The 23,835-nt window shown below is 46.0% G+C and overlaps 1 protein-coding gene across 1 annotated transcript in view; it reads right to left on the reverse strand.

The window, feature by feature from the left end:
* Positions 1–23,835, reverse strand: part of SLC29A4 (solute carrier family 29 member 4) — an 889,038-nt gene that overhangs the window by 213,924 nt on the left and 651,279 nt on the right. The window contains exon 10 of the mRNA XM_044304489.1: positions 4,407–4,643. Coding sequence (XP_044160424.1) covers positions 4,407–4,643 — 237 coding nt within the window. The remainder of the gene's footprint in view (positions 1–4,406; positions 4,644–23,835) is intronic.

A 23,835-nucleotide genomic window follows, 5' to 3' on the forward strand; every position in this document is an offset into this window, starting at 1 on the left:
TTTTTTGTTCCATAACCTTTAGGATCATTTAAGAAATTCCAAATGACTGTCTTACTGTATCCCACCTCAGCAGCGATGGCGCGCTGTGAGAGACCCTGCTTATGCAGTTCAACAACCCAACCACATTCAAAAAGGGAGAGTTTTTCTACCTTTGCCATCACAACGTGTGACTACCTGACAGAAAATGACAATTAATCCAAATCTTTGCACAGATTTGCCTTTTAAAGGCATGTGGTCCTTAACTTTTGATCAGCTGAAAAACAGCCTGTTTCAGTTTATTTGTTGTTTTCATTAAATTGAATGCTCAAAAAATGTTTTGCCTCTTTCTTCTTGTTGCATGTTGAAGCTCTACTTGGAATCTTGTTAAGATTCAGCCATGCTAAATATGATTTTTTGCCATTTTTTTTCAAGTGGTCTTAAACTTTTGATCAGGACTGTATATATAGAACACACACGTTTTATATATATATATATATATATATATATATATATATCACACATACAGTGGGATGCAAAAGTTTGGGCAACCTTGTTAATCGTCATGATTTTCCTGTATAAATCGTTGGTTGTTACGATAAAAAATGTCAGTTAAATATATCATATAGGAGACACACACAGTGATATTTGAGAAGTGAAATTAAGTTTATTGGATTTACAGAAAGTGTGCTATAATTGTTTAAACAAAATTTGGCAGGTGCATAAATTTGGGCACTGTTGTCATTTTATTGATTCCAAAACCTTTAGAACTAATTATTGGAACTCAAATTGGCTTGGTAAGCTCAGTGACCCCTGACCTACATACAGAGGTGAATCCAATTATAAGAAAGAGTATTTGAGGGGGTCAATTGTAAGTTTCCCTCCTCTTTTAATTTTTTCTGAAGAGTAGCAACATGGGGGTCTCAAAACAACTCTCAAATGACTTGAAGACAATGATTGTTCACCATCATGGTTTAGGGGAAGGATACAGAAAGCTGTCTCAGAGATTTCAGCTGTCTGTTTCCACAGTTAGGAACATATTGAGGAAATGGAAGACCACAGGCTCAGTTCAAGTTAAGGCTCGACGTGGCAGACCAAGAAAAATCTCGGATAGACAGAAGCGACGAATGGTGAGAACAGTCAGAGTCAGCCCACAGACCAGCACCAAAGACCTACAACATCATCTTGCTGCAGATGGAGTCACTGTGCATTGTTCAACCATTCAACGCACTTTACACAAGGACATGCTGTATGCGAGAGTGATACAGAGGAAGTCTTTTCTCCGCCCACAGCACAAAAAGTGCCGCTTGAGGTGGGCTAAAGCACATTTTGACAAGCCAGCTTAATTTTGGAATAACGTGCTGTGGACTGATGAAACTAAAATTTAGTTATTTGGCCATAACAATGGGCATGGAGGAAAAAGAACACAGCATTCCAACAAAAAAAACTGCTACCTACAGTAAAATATGGTGGTGGTTCCATCATGCTGTGGGGCTGTGTAGCCAGTTCAGGGACTGGGAATCTTGTCAAAGTTGAGGGACGCATTGATTCCACTCAGTATCAGCAGATTCTGGAGACCAATGTCCAGGAATCAGTGACAAAGCTAAAGCTGCGCCAGGGCTGGATCTTTCAACAAGACAACAACCCTAAACACTGCTCAAAATCCAGTAAGGCATTTATGCAGAGGAACAAGTACAACGTTCTGGAATAGCCATCTCAGTCCCCAGACCTGAATAGAATAAAAAATCTGTGGTGTGACTTAAAGAGAGCTGTCCATGCTCGGAAGCCATTAAACCTGAATGAACTAAAGATGTTTTGCAAAGAGGAATGGTCCAAAATACCTTCAACCAGAATCCAGACTCTCATTGGAACCTACAGGAAGCATTTAGAGGCTGTAATTTCTGCAAAAGGAGGATCTACTAAATATTGATTTCATTTCTTTTTTTGTGGTGCCCAAATTTATGCCCCTGCCTAATTTAGCTTAAACAATTATAGCACACTTTCTGTAAATCCAATAAACTTCATTTCACGTCTCAAATATCACTGTGTGTGTCTTCTATATGATATATTTAACTGACAATTTTTATCGTAACAGCCAAAGATTTATACAGGAAAATCATGACGATTAACAAGGTTTCCCAAACTTTCGCATCCCACTGTATATACACTCACCTAAAGAATTATTAGGAACACCATACTAATACAGTGTTGGGCCCCCTTTTGCCTTCAGAACTGCCTTAATTCTACGTGGCATTGATTCAACAAGGTGCTGATAGCATTCTTTAGAAATGTTGGCCCATATTGATAGGATAGCATCCTGCAGTTGATGGAGATTTGAGGGATGCACATCCAGGGCACGAAGCTCCCGTTCCACCACATCTGAAAGATGCTCTATTGGGTTGAGATCTGGTGACTGTGGGGGCCATTTTAGTACAGTGAACTCATTGTCATGTTCAGGAAACCAATTTGAAATGATTCGAGCTTTGTGACATGGTGCATTATCCTGCTGGAAGTAGCCATCAGAGGATGGGTACTTGGTGGTCATGAAGCGATGGACATGGTCAGAAACAATGCTCAGGTAGCCCGTGGCATTTAAACGATGGCCAATTGGCACTAAGGGGCCTAAAGTGTGCCCTGAAAACATCCCCCACACCATTACACCACCACCACCAGCCTGCACAGTGGTAACAAGGCTTGATGGATACATGTTCTCATTCTGTTTACACCAAATTCGGACCATTTGAATGTCTCAACAGAAATTGAGACTTATCAGACTAGGCAACATTTTTCCAGTCTTCAACAGTCCAATTTTGGTGAGCTCGTGCAAATTGTAGCCTCTTTTTTGTAATGGAGATGAGTGGTACCCGGTGGGGTCTTCTGCTGTTGTAGCCCACCTTTCTTTCCCATTCTGACATTCAGTTTGGAGTTCAGGGGATTGTCTTGACCAGGACCACAACCCTACATGCATTGAAGCAACTGCCATGTGATTGGTTGACTAGATAATCACATTAATGAGAAATAGAACAGATGTTCCTAATAATTCTTTAGGTGAGTGTATATATATGTGTATATATAAATATATATGTGTGATATATATACATATATATATATGTGTGTGTGATATATATTTAGTTATATGTGATATATATATATATATATATATATATATTTATTAATATGTGATATATATATTTATTTATATGTGATATATATTTATATGCGCTCTATATATATATATATATATATATATATATAATTATATGCAATATATATTTTATGGGAATATTGGTTATAATCGTAGGTGTTATAGTGTATATAAATCTACATATAGTAATTTTATGCCCCCTTATACGCTAGTGGTTTTAGTGGGAATGATGGCTGCATGCTTATTAGGCAAATACTTACCTGAAACAAGCATCCAGCGACGTCACCGGACTCTCTGCCTCCTTCCCAGTGATGCCGGCAGTCTTCTTTTCCGGGTGTAGGCTGACGTCATCAGCTCAGGCGCACTGGGGAAGGAGCGGGCAAGCGAGCGTCCTTCCCTCAGAGCGCCTGCGCTGAATGAGGACGGGTACGGTGCAGGCACAGGATTTCATGGGCAGGCGGGGCCAGCCGGAGGAGGAGAGCGCTCGCTGGCCCTGTCTATCAAGTGGAGGAGCGGACGGGTTTATAGTCCGAGGATGCGGCGGCTACCAGCAAGTAACCGCCCAACTTGCTGTTAGTGAAGTAATTAGCATATTATAAAACTATGATTTTTAAAGAAATTACAGCACAGAGAGAGGTAAGAGTGATATATATGGACTCAACTGACATTAGCAAATAGCTAATGTCCGATACTGAAAATTGCTAAATGGGGGGTGACAGAAGCCCTTTAATGCTGTTTCCAAACCATTTTGATGGGGTTTCTATTAATTTCTAACTTTTTTTGTGAACCAGACACCCTCTTCTCTTCCGAGCAGGGGATGCCTGGGGTTATCCTATTGACTTCCATTGTGCTCGGGTGCTCGGTAGAGCACACAAGCATACCAATGTGTTTGTCCAGAGCACCCGAGCACACAAGCACTTTGGTGCTCAATCAACACTACTCACTAACACAGATTTAGACAGATTTGTGAACAATATTTAAAAGTAATGGGTCTTTTGTGTATGTAATAAATGTTTCAGATCTTTGAGTTCAGCTCATGCAAAATGGGAGCAAAACCGAAAGTGTTGCATTTATATTTTTGTTCAGTGTAGCATTGAGGGCTCTAAGTAATTTAGCACTGGATGATGCATTGATCTGCAAAAGGTTTAACTTGAAGGATATTTGTCTTTTTCAACCTTATGGAACTATGTCATGAGGACATGATATATGAATATAAATGATAAATTTACTCTAATAGCCATTTCTCTTACAATACAACAGAAACTTACATCTTCTCCATAGGTACCGTGATGCACTGTATAACGGAAACTTGGCTCTGAGATATTCCTACATGATTTTTTTACCAGGGCTTTGTTTATATAGTACTGAACAAATCTAGTTCTCCTCACAAGCAAGTGCAAAACAAAGCACATACATTCCAGGGAAATAGAGATTAGGAAGAAGATAATGGTGCTCTCTTTCTCATCTTGTAAAAGAAGTTTGGTGAATATGCGACTAAGAGAGATCATTACTCCAGCAGTACCTAGAAAGTAAAATCAAAAGTATTTTAGTGGATATTTTGTAAATGCTACTTAAGATGAGCAAGCCATTAGCTTTCAATAAACAAATGAGTCTTTTTGAACAAATAAATCTAGGGCTCCATGGTGACACCAGCTATCCACATCATAATTTGCAAAAAATAAATAAAAATCTGTAACTGTTGATTTTAATGTAACTTGCAGGTGTCATTGTGTCACTGTGGGACTTTAGTTAAAGCTATCTTTGCATATATTTTTTTTCATCTTAATCAGATGAAATCCCAGACATGGATGAACAGAAGTCTCACCAGCCTAGCTGCAAGGAAAGGGACAGGCAGTGAACAGCTACAGAATCGGCAGGTAAGAACCCAGAAACAACGCGCACTTACTTGCCGCGGCAATCAAGACAACCGGAGCCCCATGCAGACTAGATGCATAGCGGTCCCCGTCAGAGCTGCACACTGACTTGTGGTTTCCCCACCTGGAAACTCTGAGACCCCTTCTGGTGGCACAACACACAGGGAATATGTCTAGCAAACATGCTGGACTACATAGAACAACAGACCAGACATGTAATAACCACTAGACAAGACAACAAAAACCCATACATAAATATCACCAAACATATGTAAGGGTAACAAAGGTAAAGTAGACAATGGGATGACCTATATGACATCATAGAGACATCGATGTCCCACTAGGTGGCCCTCGCGGACTGGGTAGATAATACACCCAGGACAGGAGCAAAGCTCCAGCACAAACAAAGGCTGGAGTACAACTGACTCAAGTCTGGAAGCCACAGGTGATAAAACCCAAGTGGCCACACCCAGCCAGGAAGTAAACCCCTCCAGCACAAGACAGGGGAGGAACCAGGATAAGGAGAGCAAAGCCCATACATGCTGCGACAACAACGCATTGCCCCTGGCAACCAGCATATATGGCTAAAGTGTCACGGTGCACGACAAAGACTGTGACACTTCCACCCCTCAAAGCCCTCCCCAACTGAAAAAGGGAAACTAAGTGGAACACCAAAACAACAGGGAGGGTGAAAGAAAGGACAAGAATCAGTGTCAGCAAGTCTCCCCAAGACTGCCGCCAGCACGGCCGAACCACCGACTGGGAACCAGGAAGCCAACCAACAAACAGCCAGGAGATACTGCACTGACCACTACCTTCACACTCAGACACTGTTCACACCAGGTCGCTGCCAGCATGCATTTCAAACCAGCAATCACCAGAGCCAGTACAACAAGGAATGCAGCCAGCTACCACAACACAAGCGACTGAACCACTGTGACTTGGATGAGGGGAGACACAAAACACAAGTGACGGTTCACACCTACTGCAACCACTCTCACAGAGAACCGCACTGTTAACAGCATCTCACCTTTCACCCTCCCTCCGGAGGACAAGCATGCACACCAGAAAGCGGCAGGCGACACATTCTGAACCCTCTTCCAAAGGCACGTGCAGAGTAGCCTTAGTGGGACATACTGTCACGGTGGGGAGTGGGGGAAACACCCCACCGTACAATGAGGATCAGGCAGGATAGCAACTAGGCCTTGCAGCTGAGATAAGGGAGCAGGTCACCTCCTAGAGCTTCCCTAATCTTTGCCCTGACTGCTAACCGTATGAGCGGACCTGAAAGGTAGGCCAGCTCATACCCAGGAACCTTGGACCCTGAGTCGCCCTTATAATCCCTCAAATAGAGAAAGGGCAGAGACAACCTGTTCATCTCAGACACAGATGAACAGGAGTCTCACCGGCCTAGCTGCAAGGAAAGGGAAAGGCAGTGAACAACTACAGAATCGGCAGATAAGAGCCCAGAAACAACGCACGCTTACCTGCTGCAGCAACCACGACAACCAGAGACCCATACGAACTGGATGCATGGCGGACCCTGGAAGAGCTGCACACTGATCTGTTGTTCCACCTCCGGGGAACCCTGAGACCCCCTTCCAGAGGAACAATACACAGGGAACATGTCTAGCAAACATGCTGGAATACAGACAACAATAGACCAGACATGTTAGGCTACTTTCACACTTGCGTTCAGAGCGGATCCGTCTGGGGTCTGCCCAGACGGATCCGCTCATATAATGCAGACGATGGGATCCGTTCAGAATGGATCCGTCTGCATTATATTTTAGAAAAAATTCTAAGTGTGAAAGTAGCTTCAGACGAATCCGTCCAGACTTTACATTGAAAGTCAATGGGGGACGGATCCGTTTGAAAATTGAGCCATATTGTGTCAACTTCAAACGGATCTGTCCCTATCGACTTACATTGTAAGTCTGGACGGATCCGTTTGCCTCCGCACGGCCAGGCGGACACCCGAACGCTGCAAGCAACGTTTAGGTGTCCGCCTGCTGAGTGAAGCAGAGGCCAAACGCTGCCAGACTGATGCATTCTGACGTTCGGGGCCGCTTGTGAGAGCCTTTAAACGGAACTCACAAGCGGAGCCCCGAACGCTAATGTGAAAGTAGCCTAACAACCACTAGACAAGACAACCACCCATACATAAACATCACCAAACATGCAAGGGTAATGAAGGGAAGGTAGACAATGGGATGACCTATATGACATCGTAGAGACATCAATGTCCAACTAGGTGGCCCTCAAGGACTGGGTAGATAAAACACCCAGGACAGGAGCAAAGCGCCAGCACAAACAAAGGCTGAAGTACAACTGACTCCAGCCTGGAAGCCACAGGTGATAAAAACCCAAGTGGTCACACCCAGCCAGTAAGTTAACCCCTCCAGCACCAGACAGGGGAGTAGCCAGAAGAAGGGGAGCAAAGCCCATACATGCTGCAACAACAAGACATTGCCCCTGGCAACCAGCATGTATGGCTAAAGTGTCATGGCGTACAACAAAGACCGTGACAAATGCTTTCAACACATATACACCAGACAGCTAGCAAACTTATATTGATAAGTATTCCCCCTACAAATCTTCTTCCCCTCACAATACTATATATTATAAAACTGAACACCTGAAGCTCAGTGCATAGGAATTTATCTAGTTACCAATTAACTCAAAGAAAAATGTATAATCTCTATGGACTGAGCTCTCCATTGTAGTGTCAGCGGGAAAATGCTAAATCTCTCTGGGTCATTCTAAAGACCTCACATAATTTGAGTGTGGTACAGTAATAGGATGTCTACTGGATATTCCAAGATCAACTGTGATTGGTATTATTGAAAAGTAGAAATATTTAGGAACCACAGCAACTCATTCAACCGGCCATAAAGTGAAAAACCATGTAAAGTTACAGAACGGGGCCGTTGAGTGCTAGGATACATATTGTATAAAAGTCACCAATGTTCTGCTGACTCAGTTACTGCAGAGTTCCCAAACTCTGCTGGCATTAACAACAGCACAAAAACTTGCACCAGCAGCTTCATGGCATGGGTTTTCATGAGAGTCTGCATGCAAGACTTACATCACCAAGCACAATGCCAAATATTGGATAAAAATTGTGTAAAGCACACTTCTAATCGACTCTAGAGCAGTGAAAATTAGTGTTGGTCGAGCACCAAAATGCTTGTGTGCTCAACTAGAACACTTCCCGATGCTCGGGTGCTCTACAGAGCACCCGAGCACAATGCAAGTCAATAGGAGAACCCAAGCATTAAACCAGGCACCCCCTGCTCTGAAGAGGGGAGGGTGTTGGGACTCTAGTTAGGCGTAAGAGTCCCTGCTCTTTAACCTAAGCCTGATAGGAGCATTAAAATAAAATAAATACACTTTATTGGTATACTGGTTTAAAACTTACGGGTGTGTTGCCCCAAACTTCCTATGTGTAAAAAAACAGGTTCAAGAGGAGCATACACTGTGTGTCTAGATGAAGCAATAAATCACCACGCAGTGAATGTTTCTGAACCAAAAAGTATGTCAGAGCTCACTGACATACGGCTCAGACCCTCCTCTAGCTAATCAGGATGTCTGAAGGCCAGCTCACAGGAGCCACTGGTATTTGGATGTAAATGTGACAGATTTCCTTTAAAGCTCTCCTACAGCAGTTAAGATAAATGGCTGGGTTGTTATGGAAACCTGGATTAGAACTGTATATATGGAGGCCAACGGCTTGCGAGCTTCTATTGGCTGATAAGGGTCACGTGACCAAGCTTCTATTGGCTAATGCATTGTTTGGGACTATCTCAGGAACGGTACGTCCTAGAGAGCTGAGACCTGGTCAAAAACCTTCCCGACACCTGATGTATCTGTGCCAAATTTTGTGATTGTAAATGCAACGGTGCGGATTCCTTTAGCGGACATACACACACACACACATACACTCAGCTTTATATATTAGACTAGCTGATGGCCCCAGCTTTGCTCGGGCATATTTAATCTATTTCATTTAATGTTTGTGTGTGTCATTAAAAGATATCAACACTATCCACTATAACAGTGACATCTACAGCACCCCACCCCCTTAACACTGACCTCCACTGACCAGTTCAGCTTGCATACATGTTGTTTGTTCTGAGCCTAAGATCTCGTTCTCTGGGGGTAGTGAGAATTTTGTTCGTTTTAGAGAGGCTTGCAAACTCCATTTTCGCCTACTTCCCCCCTTAACCCTGACAACCCACCCCACAGTGCCCCATCCCTTAAAATTGGACCTCCACAGCAGCCCACCCCCTTAACTTTGACCTTTAGAGCAGCCTTCCCCTTTAACAGTTAGTTTCACAGCACACCACCCCCTTGACAGTGACCTCCACGGGGCCCGCTCCCTTAACAGTGGCCTTTACTGGATCGGGGGTGTGTCCTTTTGAGCAACTCACTCTAAGACAGCAGCACTCTACTGTCTGAGTGTGAGCTGCAGGGAGAAAGTCAACCTCCCTCCCACCTCTGCAGTTGACAGAAGTTGATTTTTAACTTCATTTTTTCAATCTCAGTCGGCTAAGGAGTGGGAGGGGGCATGGTCTAACCAGATAGGGGGCGTGTCCTTTTGAACAGCTCACTATAATACAGCAGCACTGTGCTGTCTGATTTTGAGCTGCAGGAAGAAAGTCACCCTCCACCCCTGCAGCTGACAGAAGTTGATTTTTACCTCCATTTTTTGAATCCCCGTCGGCTCAGGAGTGGGAGGGGTGTGGTCTCTAACCAGATATGGGCGTGGCTTTACGGGACCTGGAATTTGATTTTTAACTTCATTTTTTCAATCCCCTGTCGGCTCAGGAGTGGGAGGGGCGTGATCTAACAAGATCAGGGGCGTGGCTTAGCATGGCCTGGGGGCGGGGTTTAAGTCTTTTGAGGGTGGACACATTGTGGCAGGGGGCGTGGCAGGGCTCCTTCCTGCAAGAGTGACGCCTCTCTGGGAAAGTTGCTGGCTTATTTGCATAACAAATAAACTGGATTTTCAGAGGATAAAAAGATCTATTGCTGGAACAAAGGAACATCTTGAAATAAGGTACTAAGTGCTATTAGGCCATGGCTTTACTTCAATAGCGATTATCCTAGTGACAGATTTCCTTTAAAGCTCTCCTACAGCAGTTAAGATAAATGGCTGGGTTGTTATGGAAACCTGGAGTAAAACTGTGTATGTGAAGGCTGAAGGACCTGCGAGCTTCTATTGGCTGATAAGGGTCATGTTACCAAGCTTCTATTGGCTAATGCATTTTTTAGGAATATCTCAGGAACGGTAGGTACGTCCTAGAGAGCTGAGACCTGGTCTAAAACCTTCCCGGACACCTGATGTACCTGTGTGCCAAATTTCATGATTGGAAATGTGACGGTGCGGATTTCTTTAGCGGACATGCAAACACACACACACAAACATACACTCAGCTTTATATAATAGATTATAATATATGCAAATATATTATGGCTAAAACATCAGTAGTAGTTCCCACATATTATACATTCATACATATCAGAAGTATGATTTTATCTATATATATATTTTAGTAATGACACATTTTTTACAATTACAAAAAAATATATAAATTTAATCTAGCCTGTATTTCTGAAAAGTTTCTGATGGGATTCGAACACAACCTTCTACATTATAGACAAGAATGTTAGCCACTACACTATAGAGCTGCATGGCCATTTACTAACAAAATAAAAAATATGAGACTTCTGCTGTATAGGAATACTTGCTACTCATCATTTTTTTTTAAGTAACTGGCAGTGCAGCTCTATAGTGTAGCTGTCACCGCCAGCTCTCTGAGAAGCTATGGCAGACTTTCTTCTGTACCTCTTGCATGATGTTCTTTGTTTTGGTTTCACTTTGTCATCTCTTTTCCTTCTCCCAGCTGTCATCTATTTACACTGATTGCCTCCCTTTATATCCCCTCCCATACTGCCTCACTTTGCGGTTTATACTATTTCCTGGATTGTGTTCACTGCTAGAGGTTGCAACTGCTGGTTCCCCAGATAAGTCTTTTCCTTTATTTGTGTTTCCGTGCTGGCTTGATTCTAGGTGACCCTGACTCCCTCCGTATTAAGTGCAGGGAGCCGGTGGTCTTGTCTCCTCACTATTATAGGGTTTTCAGGTGTCACACAGTCTAGGTACGAGGGCATGCAATTATCATAAAGATCTTTGTATGGGCATAGCAGTCAGGGAGAACTCTAGGGGTTTTATAGGGCTCACCCATATGTTCCTTAGTTTGGGATCAAGTCAGTGTGCAGGGGCCTCAGTCTCTCTCAATCCCCTCTGAGGAGGAGGCCATGCAGCTGGGTTTGCTTGCCTCTGATAGTAGAGGATTCAGCTCTCAGAGGAGGGTTTGTTTCTGTTGTGGAGGTATAAATCATTTTGCAAATGTTTGCCCCTCTTGGAGATTCAGGGAGTTTTCTGAGGTTAATAAAGAAACAAACAAAAAAACACTCTAAAAACTTTCCATCTGTTACTATTGGCAAGGTTGATGCGGAAATTGAAGGTTTGCCGTTTGCTTGTAGTTCCTGTTTTGTCCTACCTGCCAGGGTGGCGCTAAATAGCAAGAACATTGTTTGTAGATAGAGGAGCAGCTGTCAATCTCATTGATAATCAATTTGCTATAACACATGGTTTCCAGGTATGCACTTTGAAAAAGGATATACCTGTTTTTGTTATCGATTTCGCTCCACTTTCTCAAAAATCGTTAAAGGGCATAGTTCACAATATCCGTTTGACTGTGGGTGCTGCTCATGTTGAGGATATGTCATGCTTCGCCCTAAGCGGATTACCTACTCCTTTAGTGTTGAGGCTACCCTGGCTCACTAAACATAACCCCACCATTGATTGCCAAGCAAGGCAAATAAATGGTTGGAGTGACTTTTGCAGAGAGAATTGCCTCACAGCGTCTCTTTCAGAGGTTTCTATTAAGACAGTACCATCTTTTCTCTCTGAATTTTCGGATGTGTTTTCAGAGAGTGGTGTCCAGGAGCTGCCCCTCACTGGGAGTACGATTGCCCTATTAATCTCATCCCAGGCGACAAGCTGCCAAAATCATATTTATATAATCTCTTCCAACCTGAAAGAGTCGCTATGCATACTTATATCTCTGAGAGCCTGAGAAAGGGACACATCCGACCTTCGAAGTCACCTGTTGCCGCTGGGTTTTTTTTGTTAAGAAAAAAGATGGTTCTTTAAGACCATGTCTGGATTTCAGGGAGCTGAACTTTTTTCTAAGTTGGATTTAAGAGGGGCATACAACCTGGTCAGGGTCAGGGAAGGGGACAAATGGAAGACGGCCTTCAATACCCCTGGGGCCATTTTGAGAATTTGGTTATGCAGTTTGGTTTGATAAATGCTCCAGACGTCTGTCACAACCAGACAGCTGAGAAGCTCTGACAGAAGCCTTTCAGAACCTCCTCCTTGAGTTTTCTTTGTTTTGAATTTCAGTTCCTCATCTCGTTAGCCTCTCTCAGCTGTCATGTAGTTGGACTGATTGCATCCCTTTAAATTCCTCCCCATAATGCATTAGTGTGCGGCTTATACAACTTCCTGGAGTGTGTGTGCATGCTGATCCTATCTTCCAGCCTTCTACAAAATAAGTGCTGTACATTTATTTGTGATTTTCTGTTTGCTGGATCCCAGGTGACCCTGACTCCCTCCGTGTCTAGTGTAGGGAGCCAGTGGTCTTGTCCCCTCACTATTGTAGGGTGTTCAGGTGGTATATAGTCGAGGTACGTGGATATACGATCATCCACCATTGGGATTTTTGCATAGGCTGAGCAGACAGGATGAGAGCCAGGTCTGATGCAGGGGTCTCCCTTTTGTTCCTTAGTTTTGGATCCAGTGAGTCATATATTCATTTTGCATTGTCTTGTTTCCTGTACACCTTCTGTGACATTATAAGCCACCAAAACCGTCTCAAGCATGGATCTGGTTTCACTTTTGACTGAACATTTCCAGGGTCTTTCATTGGAGGTAGCTGATCTCCGTAAGACTCTTTCTCAGTTTCTAGTGACCGGTTCAGCTTGCGTTCATGGAGTTTGTTCTGAGCCTAAGATCTCGCTCCCGGATACGTTCTCCGGGGGTAGTGAGAATTTTGTGCGTTTCAGAGAGGCTTGCAAACTCCATTTTCGCCTTCTTCCCCATTCCTCTGGTGATGAGGAACGGAGGGTGGGGATCATTATATCGCTGCTCAGGGGTACCGCTCAGTCGCGGGCCTTTTCTCTGCCGGTGGGGGCACGGCCCTTCCGTTCAGTGGATGAATTTTTTTTAGCCCTGGGTCAGATATATGATGATCTGGATCGTGTTGCTTTGGCTGAGTCTAGACTACGTCTGTTATGCCAGGGTAAACAATCCGCAGAGATATCCTGCTCAGAATTTCGGAGATGGGCAGCTGATACTGGTTGGAATGATGCTGCACTCCGAAGTCAATTTTGCCATGGTCTTTCAGAGGGATTGAAAGATGCATTTGCCTTTCATGAGAGGCCTATCTCCTTGGACTGTGCTATGTCTCAGGCCATTCGTATTGACAGGCGTCTTAGAGCGAGAGGAGAGATCTCTCCTTCCTGTCATACTCAGTCCCAGGATAGTGCAGCGGTCTCATTCTGTGCGCAGGGGTCTCAGTCGCTGTCAGCCCCTTCTGAGCAGGAGCCCATGCAGCTGGGGTTGATTGCTTCTGACAATAGAAGATTCAGCCCGCATGGGAAGGTTTGTTTTTGTTGTGGAGGTATAAATCATTTGGCAAATGTTTGTCCCTCTAGGAGATTCAGGCAGTTTTCTGGGAGTAATAAAGAAACAAAAAGGAAAAAATCTTTTAAAAATGTTACATCTGTTACTATTGGCAGGGTTGAGGCGGAAATTTAAGGTTTTCCGTTTACTTGTAGTTCCCATTTTGTCCTGCCTGCCAGTGTGGCGCTAGAGAGCAAGAATATTTTTTGTGAGATTTTTGTAGATAGTGGAGCAGCTGTCAATCTCATTGATAATCATTTTGCGATAACTCATGGCTTCCAGGTGTGCACTTTGGGAAAGGATATTCCTGTTTTTGCTATTGATTCCGCTCCACTTTCTCAGAAATCATTAAAGGGCATAGTTCACAATATTCGTTTAATTGTGAGTGATGCTCATGTTGAGGGTGTGTCATATTTCATCCTTAGCGGATTACCTACTCCTCTTGTGTTGGGGCTACCCTGGCTCACTAAACATAACCCCACCATTGATTGGCAAGCAAGGCAAATAAATGGTCGGAGTGACTTTTGCAGAGAGAATTGCCTCACGACATCTGTTTCTGAGGTTTCTACTAAGACTGTACCACCTTTTCTCTCTGAATTTTCGGATGTCTTCTCTGGGAGTGGAGTTCAGGATTTGCCCCCGCACAGGGAGTATGATTGCCCTATTAATCTCATCCCAGGCGCCAAGCTGCCTAAATCTCGTTTATACAACCTCTCCTAACCTGAAAGGGTCGCTATGCGTGCTTATATCTCTGAGAGTCTGAGAAAAGGACACATACGACCCTCAAAGTCACCTGTTGCCACTGGTTTTTTCTTTGTTAAGAAAAAAGATGGTTCTTTAAGACCTTGTCTGGATTTCAGGGAGCTGAACAGTATCACTATTCGTGACCCTCATCCGCTTCCTCTGATCCTAGACCTATTTAACCAGATTGTTGGGGCTAAAGTATTTTCCAAGTTAGATCTAAGAGGGGCATACAACCTGGTCAGGGTCAGAGAAGGAGACGAATGGAAGACGGCCTTCAATACCCCTGAGGGCCATTTTGAGTATTTGGTTATGCCTTTTGGTTTGATGAATGCCCCAGCCGTTTTTCAGCATTTCGTGAACAGCATTTTTTATCATTTAATGGAAAAATTTGTATTAGTGTATTTGGATGACATTTAGATTTTTTCTCCTGATTTCAAAACTCATAAGGAACACTTATGTCAGGTCTTGCTCATCCTGCGGGAGAATAAATTATGTGCGAAACTGGAAAAATGTGTGTTTGCGGTTCCAGAAATTCAATTTCTGGGGTTTCTCCTCTCCGCTTCTGGTTTTCGCATGGACCCCGAGAAGGTCCGCGCTGTGCTTGAGTGGGAGCTTCCTGAGAATCAGAAGGCGCTGATGCGTTTTTTGGGCTTCACCAATTATTACAGGAAGTTTATTTTAAATTATTCCTCTATTATTAAACCACTTACTGATATGACCAGAAAGGGGGTAGATTTTTCTTCCTGGTCGGTAGAGGCGCGTAAGGCCTTTTCTAATATCAAGGAGAGTTTTGCTTCCGCTCCCATCTTGGTGCAGCCTGATATTTCTCTACCCTTCATAGTTGAGGTTGATACTTCTGAGGTGGGTGTGGGTGCGGTCTTGTCTCAGGGTTCCTCTCCTGCCAAATGGCGATCGTGTGCCTTTTTCTCGAAGAAACTCTCCTCCACAGAGAGAAATTACGATGTGGGAGATAGGGAATTGTTGGCCATCAAGTTGGCTTTTGAGGAGTGGCGCCATTGGCTGGAGGGAGCCAGACACCCTGTTACCGTGTTTACTGACCATAAAAATCTGGCCTACTTGGAGTCAGCCAAGCGTCTGAACCCGAGACAGGCCAGATGGTCTTTGTTCTTTTCAAGGTTTAATTTTGTTGTCACGTTCCGCCCTTGGGTTAAGAATGTGAAGGCAGATGCCCTGTCACTAGGGATGAGCGAACCCGAACTGTATAGTTCGGGTTCGTACCGAATTTTGGGGTGTCCATGACACGGACCCGAACCTGGACATTTTCGTAAAAGTCCGGGTTCGGGTTCGGTGTTCGTCGCTTTCTTGGCGCTTTTTGAAAGGCTGCAAAGCAGCCAATCAACAAGCGTCATACTACTTGCCCCAAGAGGCCATCACAGCCATGCCTACTATTGGCATGGCTGTGATTGGCCAGAGCACCATGTGACCCAGCCTCTAAGCTGGAGTCACATAGTGCCGCCCGTCACTCTGCTCTGATTAGCGTAGGGAGAGGTTGCAGCTGCGACAGTAGGGCGAGATTAAGCTGATTAACTCCTCCAAAAGACTCCATCCAGTGATCGATCTGCAGCTGTGGATCATTGAGCTGCTGATACTCAATTGCTCACTGTTTTTAGGCTGCCCAGACCGTTTGTCAGTCACTTTTTTCTGGGGTGATCGGCGGCCATTTTGTGTCTTGTGGTGCGCCAGCACAAGCTGCGACCAAGTGCATTTAACCCTCAATGGTGTGGTTGTTTTTTGGCTAAAGCCTACATCAGGGTGAAGCTGTCACACCAAGTGCATTTAACCAGCAATAGTCTGTTTATTTTTTGGCCATATACTACATCAGGGGCAAGCTGCGCCTGTCACCAAGTGCATTTAACCCTAAATGGTGTGGTTGTTTTATGGCTAAAGCCTACATCAGGGTGAAGCTGTCACACCAAGTGCATTTAACCAGCAATAGTCTGTTTATTTTTTGGCCATATACTACATCAGGGGCAAGCTGCGCCTGTCACCAAGTGCATTTAACCCTCAATGGTGTGGTTGTTTTTTGGCTAAACCCTACATCAGGGTGAAGCTGTCACACCAAGTGCATTTAACCAGCAATAGTCTGTTTATTTTTTGGCCATATACTACATCAGGGGCAAGCTGCGCCTGTCACCAAGTCCATTTAACCCTCAATGGTGTGGTTGTTTTTGGGCTAAATCCTACATCAGGGTGAAGCTGTCACACCAAGTGCATTTAACCAGCAATAGTCTGTTTATTTTTTGGCCATATACTACATCAGGGGTAGGCTGCGCCTGTCACCAAGTGCATTTAACCCTCAGTAGTGTGGTTGGTCAAGCTGTCACACCACCAAGTGCATTTAACCAGCAATAGTCTGTTTATTTTTTGGCAATATACAATATCAGGGGCAAGCTGCGCCTTTCACCAAGTGCATTTAACCCTCAGTAGTGTGGTTGGTCAAGCTGTCACACCAAGTGCATTTAACCAGCAATAGTCTGTTTATTTTTTGGCCATATACTACATCAGGGGCAAGCTGCGCCTTTCACCAAGTGCATTTAACCCTCAGTAGTGTGGTTGGTCAAGCTGTCACACCAAGTGCATTTAACCAGCAATAGTCTGTTTATTTTTTGGCCATATACTACATCAGGGGCAAGCTGCGCCTGTCACCAAGTGCATTTAACCCTCAGTAGTGTGGTTGGTCAAGCTGTCACACCAAGTGCATTTAACCAGCAATAGTCTGTTTATTTTTTGGCCATATACTACATCAGGGGCAAGCTGCGCCTTTCACCAAGTGCATTTAACCCTCAGTAGTGTGGTTGGTCAAGCTGTCACACCAAGTACATTTAACCATCATTGTGGTTAACCAGTGTGGTTATTTTTTGGCCATATCCCAGTCTAATTCTGTCAGTAAACGTATACCTGTCACCCAGCGCCTAAATACTAGGCCTCAAGTTTATATCCAGCTAAATCTGTCGTTACTGGTGTGGCTGGTCAAGTTATTTAGTGTCCGTGAAAGCACATTTTTTGTTCTGGGTTGATATACAATTCCCAATTTAGCAATTTCATAATTTAGTGGTTTCTGCTGTATCAGAGCTATTTGAAATCTATCCCTAAAAGGGTATATCATATTCAAGGTGCACATAGGGTCATTCAGAATAACTTCACACACCCGCTACTGTGCATTTCCAAGTCTAATTCTGTCAGTAAACCCATACCTGTCACCCAGCGCCTAAATACTAGGCCTCAAATTTATATTCAGCAGAATTTGAATACAATACATTGGGCCAAATAATATTTTTGTTGTTGTGGTGAACCATAACAATGAGGAAAACATCTAGTAAGGGACGCGGACGTGGACATGGTCGTGGTGGTGTTAGTGGACCCTCTGGTGCTGGGAGAGCCGTTCTGTCACATCCACACCTCCTAGTGTACCAACTACCTCAGGTCCCAGTAGCCGCCAGAATTTACAGCGATATATGGTGGGGCCCAATGCCGTTCTAAGGATGGTAAGGCCTGAGCAGGTACAGGCATTAGTCAATTGGGTGGCCGACAGTGGATCCAGCACATTCACATTATCTCCCACCCAGTCTTCTGCAGAAAGCGCACAGATGGCGCCTCAAAACCAACCCCATCAGTCTGTCACATCACCCCCATGCATACCAGGGAAACTGTCTCAGCCTCAAGTTATGCAGCAGTCTCTTATGCTGTTTGAAGACTCCGCTGGAAGGGTTTCCCAAGGGCATCCACCTAGCCCTTCCCCAGCGGTGAAAGACATAGAATGCACTGACGCACAACCACTTATGTTTCCTGATGATGAGGACATGGGAATACCACCTCAGCATGTCTCTGATGATGACGAAACACAGGTGCCAACTGCTGCGTCTTTCTGCAGTGTGCAGACTGAACAGGAGGTCAGGGATCAAGACTGGGTGGAAGACGATGCAGGGGACGATGAGGTCCTAGACCCCACATGGAATGAAGGTCGTGCCACTGACTTTCACAGTTCGGAGGAAGAGGCAGTGGTGAGACCGAGCCAACAGCGTAGCAAAAGAGGGAGCAGTGGGCAAAAGCAGAACACCCGCCACCAAGAGACTCCGCCTGCTACTGACCGCCGCCATCTTGGACTGAGCACCCCAAAGGCAGCTTCAAGGAGTTCCCTGGCATGGCACTTCTTCAAACAATGTGCTGACGACAAGACCCGAGTGGTTTGCACGCTGTGCCATCAGAGCCTGAAGCGAGGCATTAACGTTCTGAACCTGCATGACCAGGCACCTGCATGCAAAGCATGAACTGCAGTGGAGTAAACACCTTAAAAACAAGCAAGTCGCTCAGGCTCCCCCTGCTACCTCTTCTGCTGCTGCCGCCTAGGCCTCTTCTGCTGCTGCCGCCTCGGCCTCTTCCTCCGCCTCTGGAGGAACGTTGGCACCTGCCGCCCAGCAAACAGGGGATGTACCACCAACACCACCACCACCTCCGTCACCAAGCGTCTCAACCATGTCACACGGCAGCGTTCAGCTCTCTATCTCACAAACATTTGAGAGAAAGCGTAAATTCCCACCTAGCCACCCTCGATCCCTTGCCCTGAATGCCAGCATTTCTAAACTACTGGCCTATGAAATGCTGTCATTTAGGCTGGTGGACACAGACAGCTTCAAACAGCTCATGTCGCTTGCTGTCCCACAGTATGTTGTTCCCAGCCGCCACTACTTCTCCAAGAGAGCCGTGCCTTCCCTGCACAACCAAGTATCCAATAAAATCAAGTGTGCACTGCGCAACGCCATCTGTAGCAATGTCCACCTAACCACACATACGTGGACCAGTAAGCACGGCCAGGGACGCTATATCTCCCTAACTGCACACTGGGTAAATATAGTGGCAGCTGGGCCACAGGCGGAAAGCTGTTTGGCGCACGTCCTTCCGCCGCCAAGGATCGCAGGGCAACATTCTTTGCCTCCTGTTGCCACCTCCTCCTTCTCGGCTTCCTCCTCCTCTTCTTCCACCTGCTCATCCAGTCAGCCACACACCTTCACCACCAACTTCAGCACAGCCCGGGGTAAACGTCAGCAGGCCATTCTGAAACTCATATGTTTGGGGGACAGGCCCCACACCGCACAGGAGTTGTGGCGGGGTATAGAACAACAGACCGACGAGTGGTTGCTGCCGGTGAGCCGCAAGCCCGGCCTGGTGGTGTGCGATAATAGGCGAAATCTCGTTGCAGCTCTGGGACTAGCCGCTTTGACGCACATCCCTTGCCTGGCGCATGTGCTGAATTTGGTGGTGCAGAAGTTCATTCACAACTACCCCAACATGTCAGAGCTGCTGCATAAAGTGCGGGCCGTCTGTTTGCGCTTCCTGCGTTCACATCCTGCCGCTGCTCGAATGTCTGCGCTACAGCGTAACTTCGGACTTCCCGCTCACCGCCTCATATGCGACGTGCCCACCAGGTGGAACTCCACCTTGCACATGCTGGACAGACTGTGCGAGCAGCAGCAGGCCATAGTGGAGTTTCAGCTGCAGCACGCACGGGTCAGTCGCACTGCGGAACAGCACCACTTCACCACCAATGACTGGGCCTCCATGCGAGACCTGTGTGCCCTGTTGCGCTGTTTCGAGTACTCCACCAACAGGGCAAGTGGCGATGACGACATTATCAGCGTTACAAAACCACTTCTATGTCTCCTTGAGAAAACACTTAGGGCGATGATGGAAGAGGAGGTGGCCCAGGAGGAGGAGGAAGAGGGGTCATTTTTAGCACTTTCAGGCCAGTCTCTTCGAAGTGACTCAGAGGGAGGTTTTTTGCAACAGCAGAGGCCAGGTACAAATGTGGCCAGCCAGGGCCCACTACTGGAGGACGAGGAGGACGAGGATGAGGTGGAGGAGGATGAGGATGAAGCATGGTCACAGCGGGGTGGCACTCAACGCAGCTCGGGCCCATCACTTGTGCGTGGCTGGGGGGAAAGGCAGGACGATGACGATACGCCTCCCACAGAGGACAGCTTGTCCTTACCCCTGGGCAGCCTGGCACACATGAGCGACTACATGCTGCAGTGCCTGCGCAACGATAGCAGAGTTGCCAACATTTTAACGTGTGCGGACTACTGGGTTGCCACCCTGCTGGATCCACGCTACAAAGACAATGTGCCCACCTTACTTCCTGCACTGGAGCGTGATAGGAAGATGCGCGAGTACAAGCGCACGTTGGTAGACGCGCTACTTAGAGCATTCCCAAATGTCACAGGGGAACAAGTGGAAGCCCAAGGCCAAGGCAGAGGAGGAGCAAGAGGTCGCCAAGGCAGCTGTGTCACGGCCAGCTCCTCTGAGGGCAGGGTTAGCATGGCAGAGATGTGGAAAACTTTTGTCAACACGCCACAGCTAACTGCACCACCACCTGATACGCAACGTGTTAGCAGGAGGCAACATTTCACTAACATGGTGGAACAGTACGTGTGCACACCCCTCCACGTACTGACTGATGGTTCGGCCCCATTCAACTTCTGGGTCTCTAAATTGTCCACGTGGCCAGAGCTAGCCTTTTATGCCTTGGAGGTGCTGGCCTGCCCGGCGGCCAGCGTTTTGTCTGAACATGTATTCAGCACGGCAGGGGGCGTCATTACAGACAAACGCAGCCGCCTGTCTACAGCCAATGTGGACAAGCTGACGTTCATAAAAATGAACCAGGCATGGATCCCACAGGACCTGTCCGTCCCTTGTCCAGATTAGACATTAACTACCTCCCCTTAACCATATATTATTGTACTCCAGGGCACTTCCTCATTCAATCCTATTTTTATTTTCATTTTACCATTATATTGCGAGGCTACCCAAAGTTGAATGAACCTCTCCTCTGTCTGGGTGCCGGGGCCTAAATATATGCCAATGGACTGTTCCAATGTTGGGTGACGTGAAGCCTGATTCTCTGCTATGACATGCAGACTAATTCTCTGCTGACATGAAGCCAGATTCTCTGTTACGGGACCTCTCTCCTCTGCCTGGGTGCTGGGCCTAAATATCTGACAATGGACTGTTGCAGTGGTGGCTGACGTGAAGCCTGATTTTCTGCTATGACATGCAGACTGATTCTCTGCTGACATGAAGCCAGATCCTCTGTTACGGGACCTCTCTCCTCTGCCTGGGTGCTGGGCCTAAATATCTGACAATGGACTGTTGCAGTAGTGGCTGACGTGAAGCCTGATTTTCTGCTATGACATGCAGACTGATTCTCTGCTGACATGAAGCCAGATCCTCTGTTACGGGACCTCTCTCCTCTGCCTGGGTGCTGGGCCTAAATATCTGACAATAGACTGTTGCAGTGGTGGCTGACGTGAAGCCTGATTTTCTGCTATGACATGCAGACTGATTCTCTGCTGACATGAAGCCAGATTCTCTGTTACGGGACCTCTCTCCCCTGCCTGGGTGCTGGGCCTAAATATATGCCAATGGACTGTTGCACTGGTAGCTGACGTGAAGCCTGATTCTCTGCTATGACATGAAGATTGATTTTCTGCTGACATGAAGCCAGATTCTCTGTTAAGGGACCTCTTTCCTCTGCCTGGGTGCCTGGGACTAACTATCTGACAATGGACTGTTACAGTGGTGGGTGACGTGAAGCCAGATTCTCTGCTATGAGACCTCTCTCCAATTGATATTGGTTAATTTTTATTTATTTTATTTTTATTTTCATTCATTTCCCTATCCACATTTGTTTGCAGGGTATTTTCCTACATGTTGCTGCCTTTTGCAGCCCTCTAGCTCTTTCCTGGGCTTTTTTACAGCCTTTTTAGTGCCGAAAAGTTCGGGTCCCCATTGACTTCGATGGGGTTCGGGTTCGGGACGAAGTTCGGATCGGGTTCGGATTCCGAACCTGAACATTTCCGGGAAGTTCGGCCGAACTTTTAAAACCCGAACATCCAGGTGTTCGCTCAACTCTACCTGTCACGTTGTTTTCTGGGAGGTGGGAATTTTGAAGACCCGCGTCCCATTTTGGGTGTGGTGGTCTGTGCTCTTTTTCCTGAATTGGAGGCAGAGGTGCAGGCAGCCCAGTCAGAGGCTCCTGATCTTTGTCCTCCTGGGAGGTTGTTTGTGCCTCTCGCTTTAAGACACAGGATTTTTAAGGAACACCACGATACGGTCCTTGCTGGGCACCCGGGGACAAGAGCCACAGTGGATCTCATCGCTCAGAAATTCTGGTGGCCTGCGCTACGTAAGTCGGTTGAGGGTTTTGTGGCAGCCTGCGAGACTTGCGCTCGTGCTAAAGTCCCTCATTCACGGCCATCAGGTCCTCTCCTTCCCTTACCCATTCCTTCCCGTCCTTGGACACATCTGTCCATGGACTTCATAACGGACCTGCCTCGTTCCTCGGGGAAGACTGTGATTCTGGTGGTGGTGGACCGTTTTAGCAAAATGGTGCATTTCATCCCTTTTCCTGGTTTGCCCAATGTTAAGACGCTGGCGCAGGCATTTATTGATCACATTGTCAAATTGCATGGTATTCCTTCAGACATAGTCTCTGATAGGGGCACGCAGTTTGTTTCCAGATTCTGGAAGGCTTTCTGTTCTCGCTTGGGGGTTCGGTTGTCATTCTCTTCTGCTTTCCAACCGCAGTCGAATGGCCAGACAGAGCGCGTCAATCAGAATCTGGAGACATATCTGCGCTGTTTTGTGGCGGAGAATCAGGAGGATTGGTGTTCTTTTTTGTCCTTTGCTGAGTTTGCTTTAAATAACCGTCGTCAGGAGTCCTTTTTTTGGTGCATATGGGTTTCATCCGCAGTTTGGGACATTCTCGGGAGAGGGGTCTTCTGGTTTACCTGATGAGGACAGATTCTCCTCGCTTTTGTCTTCTATTTGGCAAAAGATTCAGGATAATCTAAAGAGCATGAGTGAGAGATATAAGCATGTGGCAGATAAGAGACGTGTGCCTGGTCCGGACCTGAATGTTGGTGATCTGGTTTGGTTGTCTACCAAGAATATCAAATTGAAGGTTCCCTCCTGGAAGTTGGGTCCTAGGTTTATTGGGCCTTACAAAATCCTGTCTGTCATCAATCCTGTTGCCTACCGTCTTGACTTGGAGGATCCATAATGTTTTTCATAAGTCCTTATTGAAATCTTATGTTCAACCCATTGTACCCTTGCCTTTGCCTCCTCCTCCGATTATGGTTGATGGGAATCTTGAATTTCAGGTCTCTAGGATTGTGGATTCTCGTCTTGTCCGCGGTTCTCTCCAGTAGCTCGTTCATTGGGAGGGTTATGGTCCTGAGGAGAGGATGTGGGTCCCAGTGATGGACATTAAGGCAACTCGTCTCATCAGGGCTTTCCATAGGTCCCATCCTGAGAAGGTGGGC

This window comes from Bufo gargarizans, chromosome 8 (assembly GCF_014858855.1).
Source record: "Bufo gargarizans isolate SCDJY-AF-19 chromosome 8, ASM1485885v1, whole genome shotgun sequence".
Taxonomy (NCBI): Eukaryota; Metazoa; Chordata; class Amphibia; order Anura; family Bufonidae; genus Bufo; species Bufo gargarizans.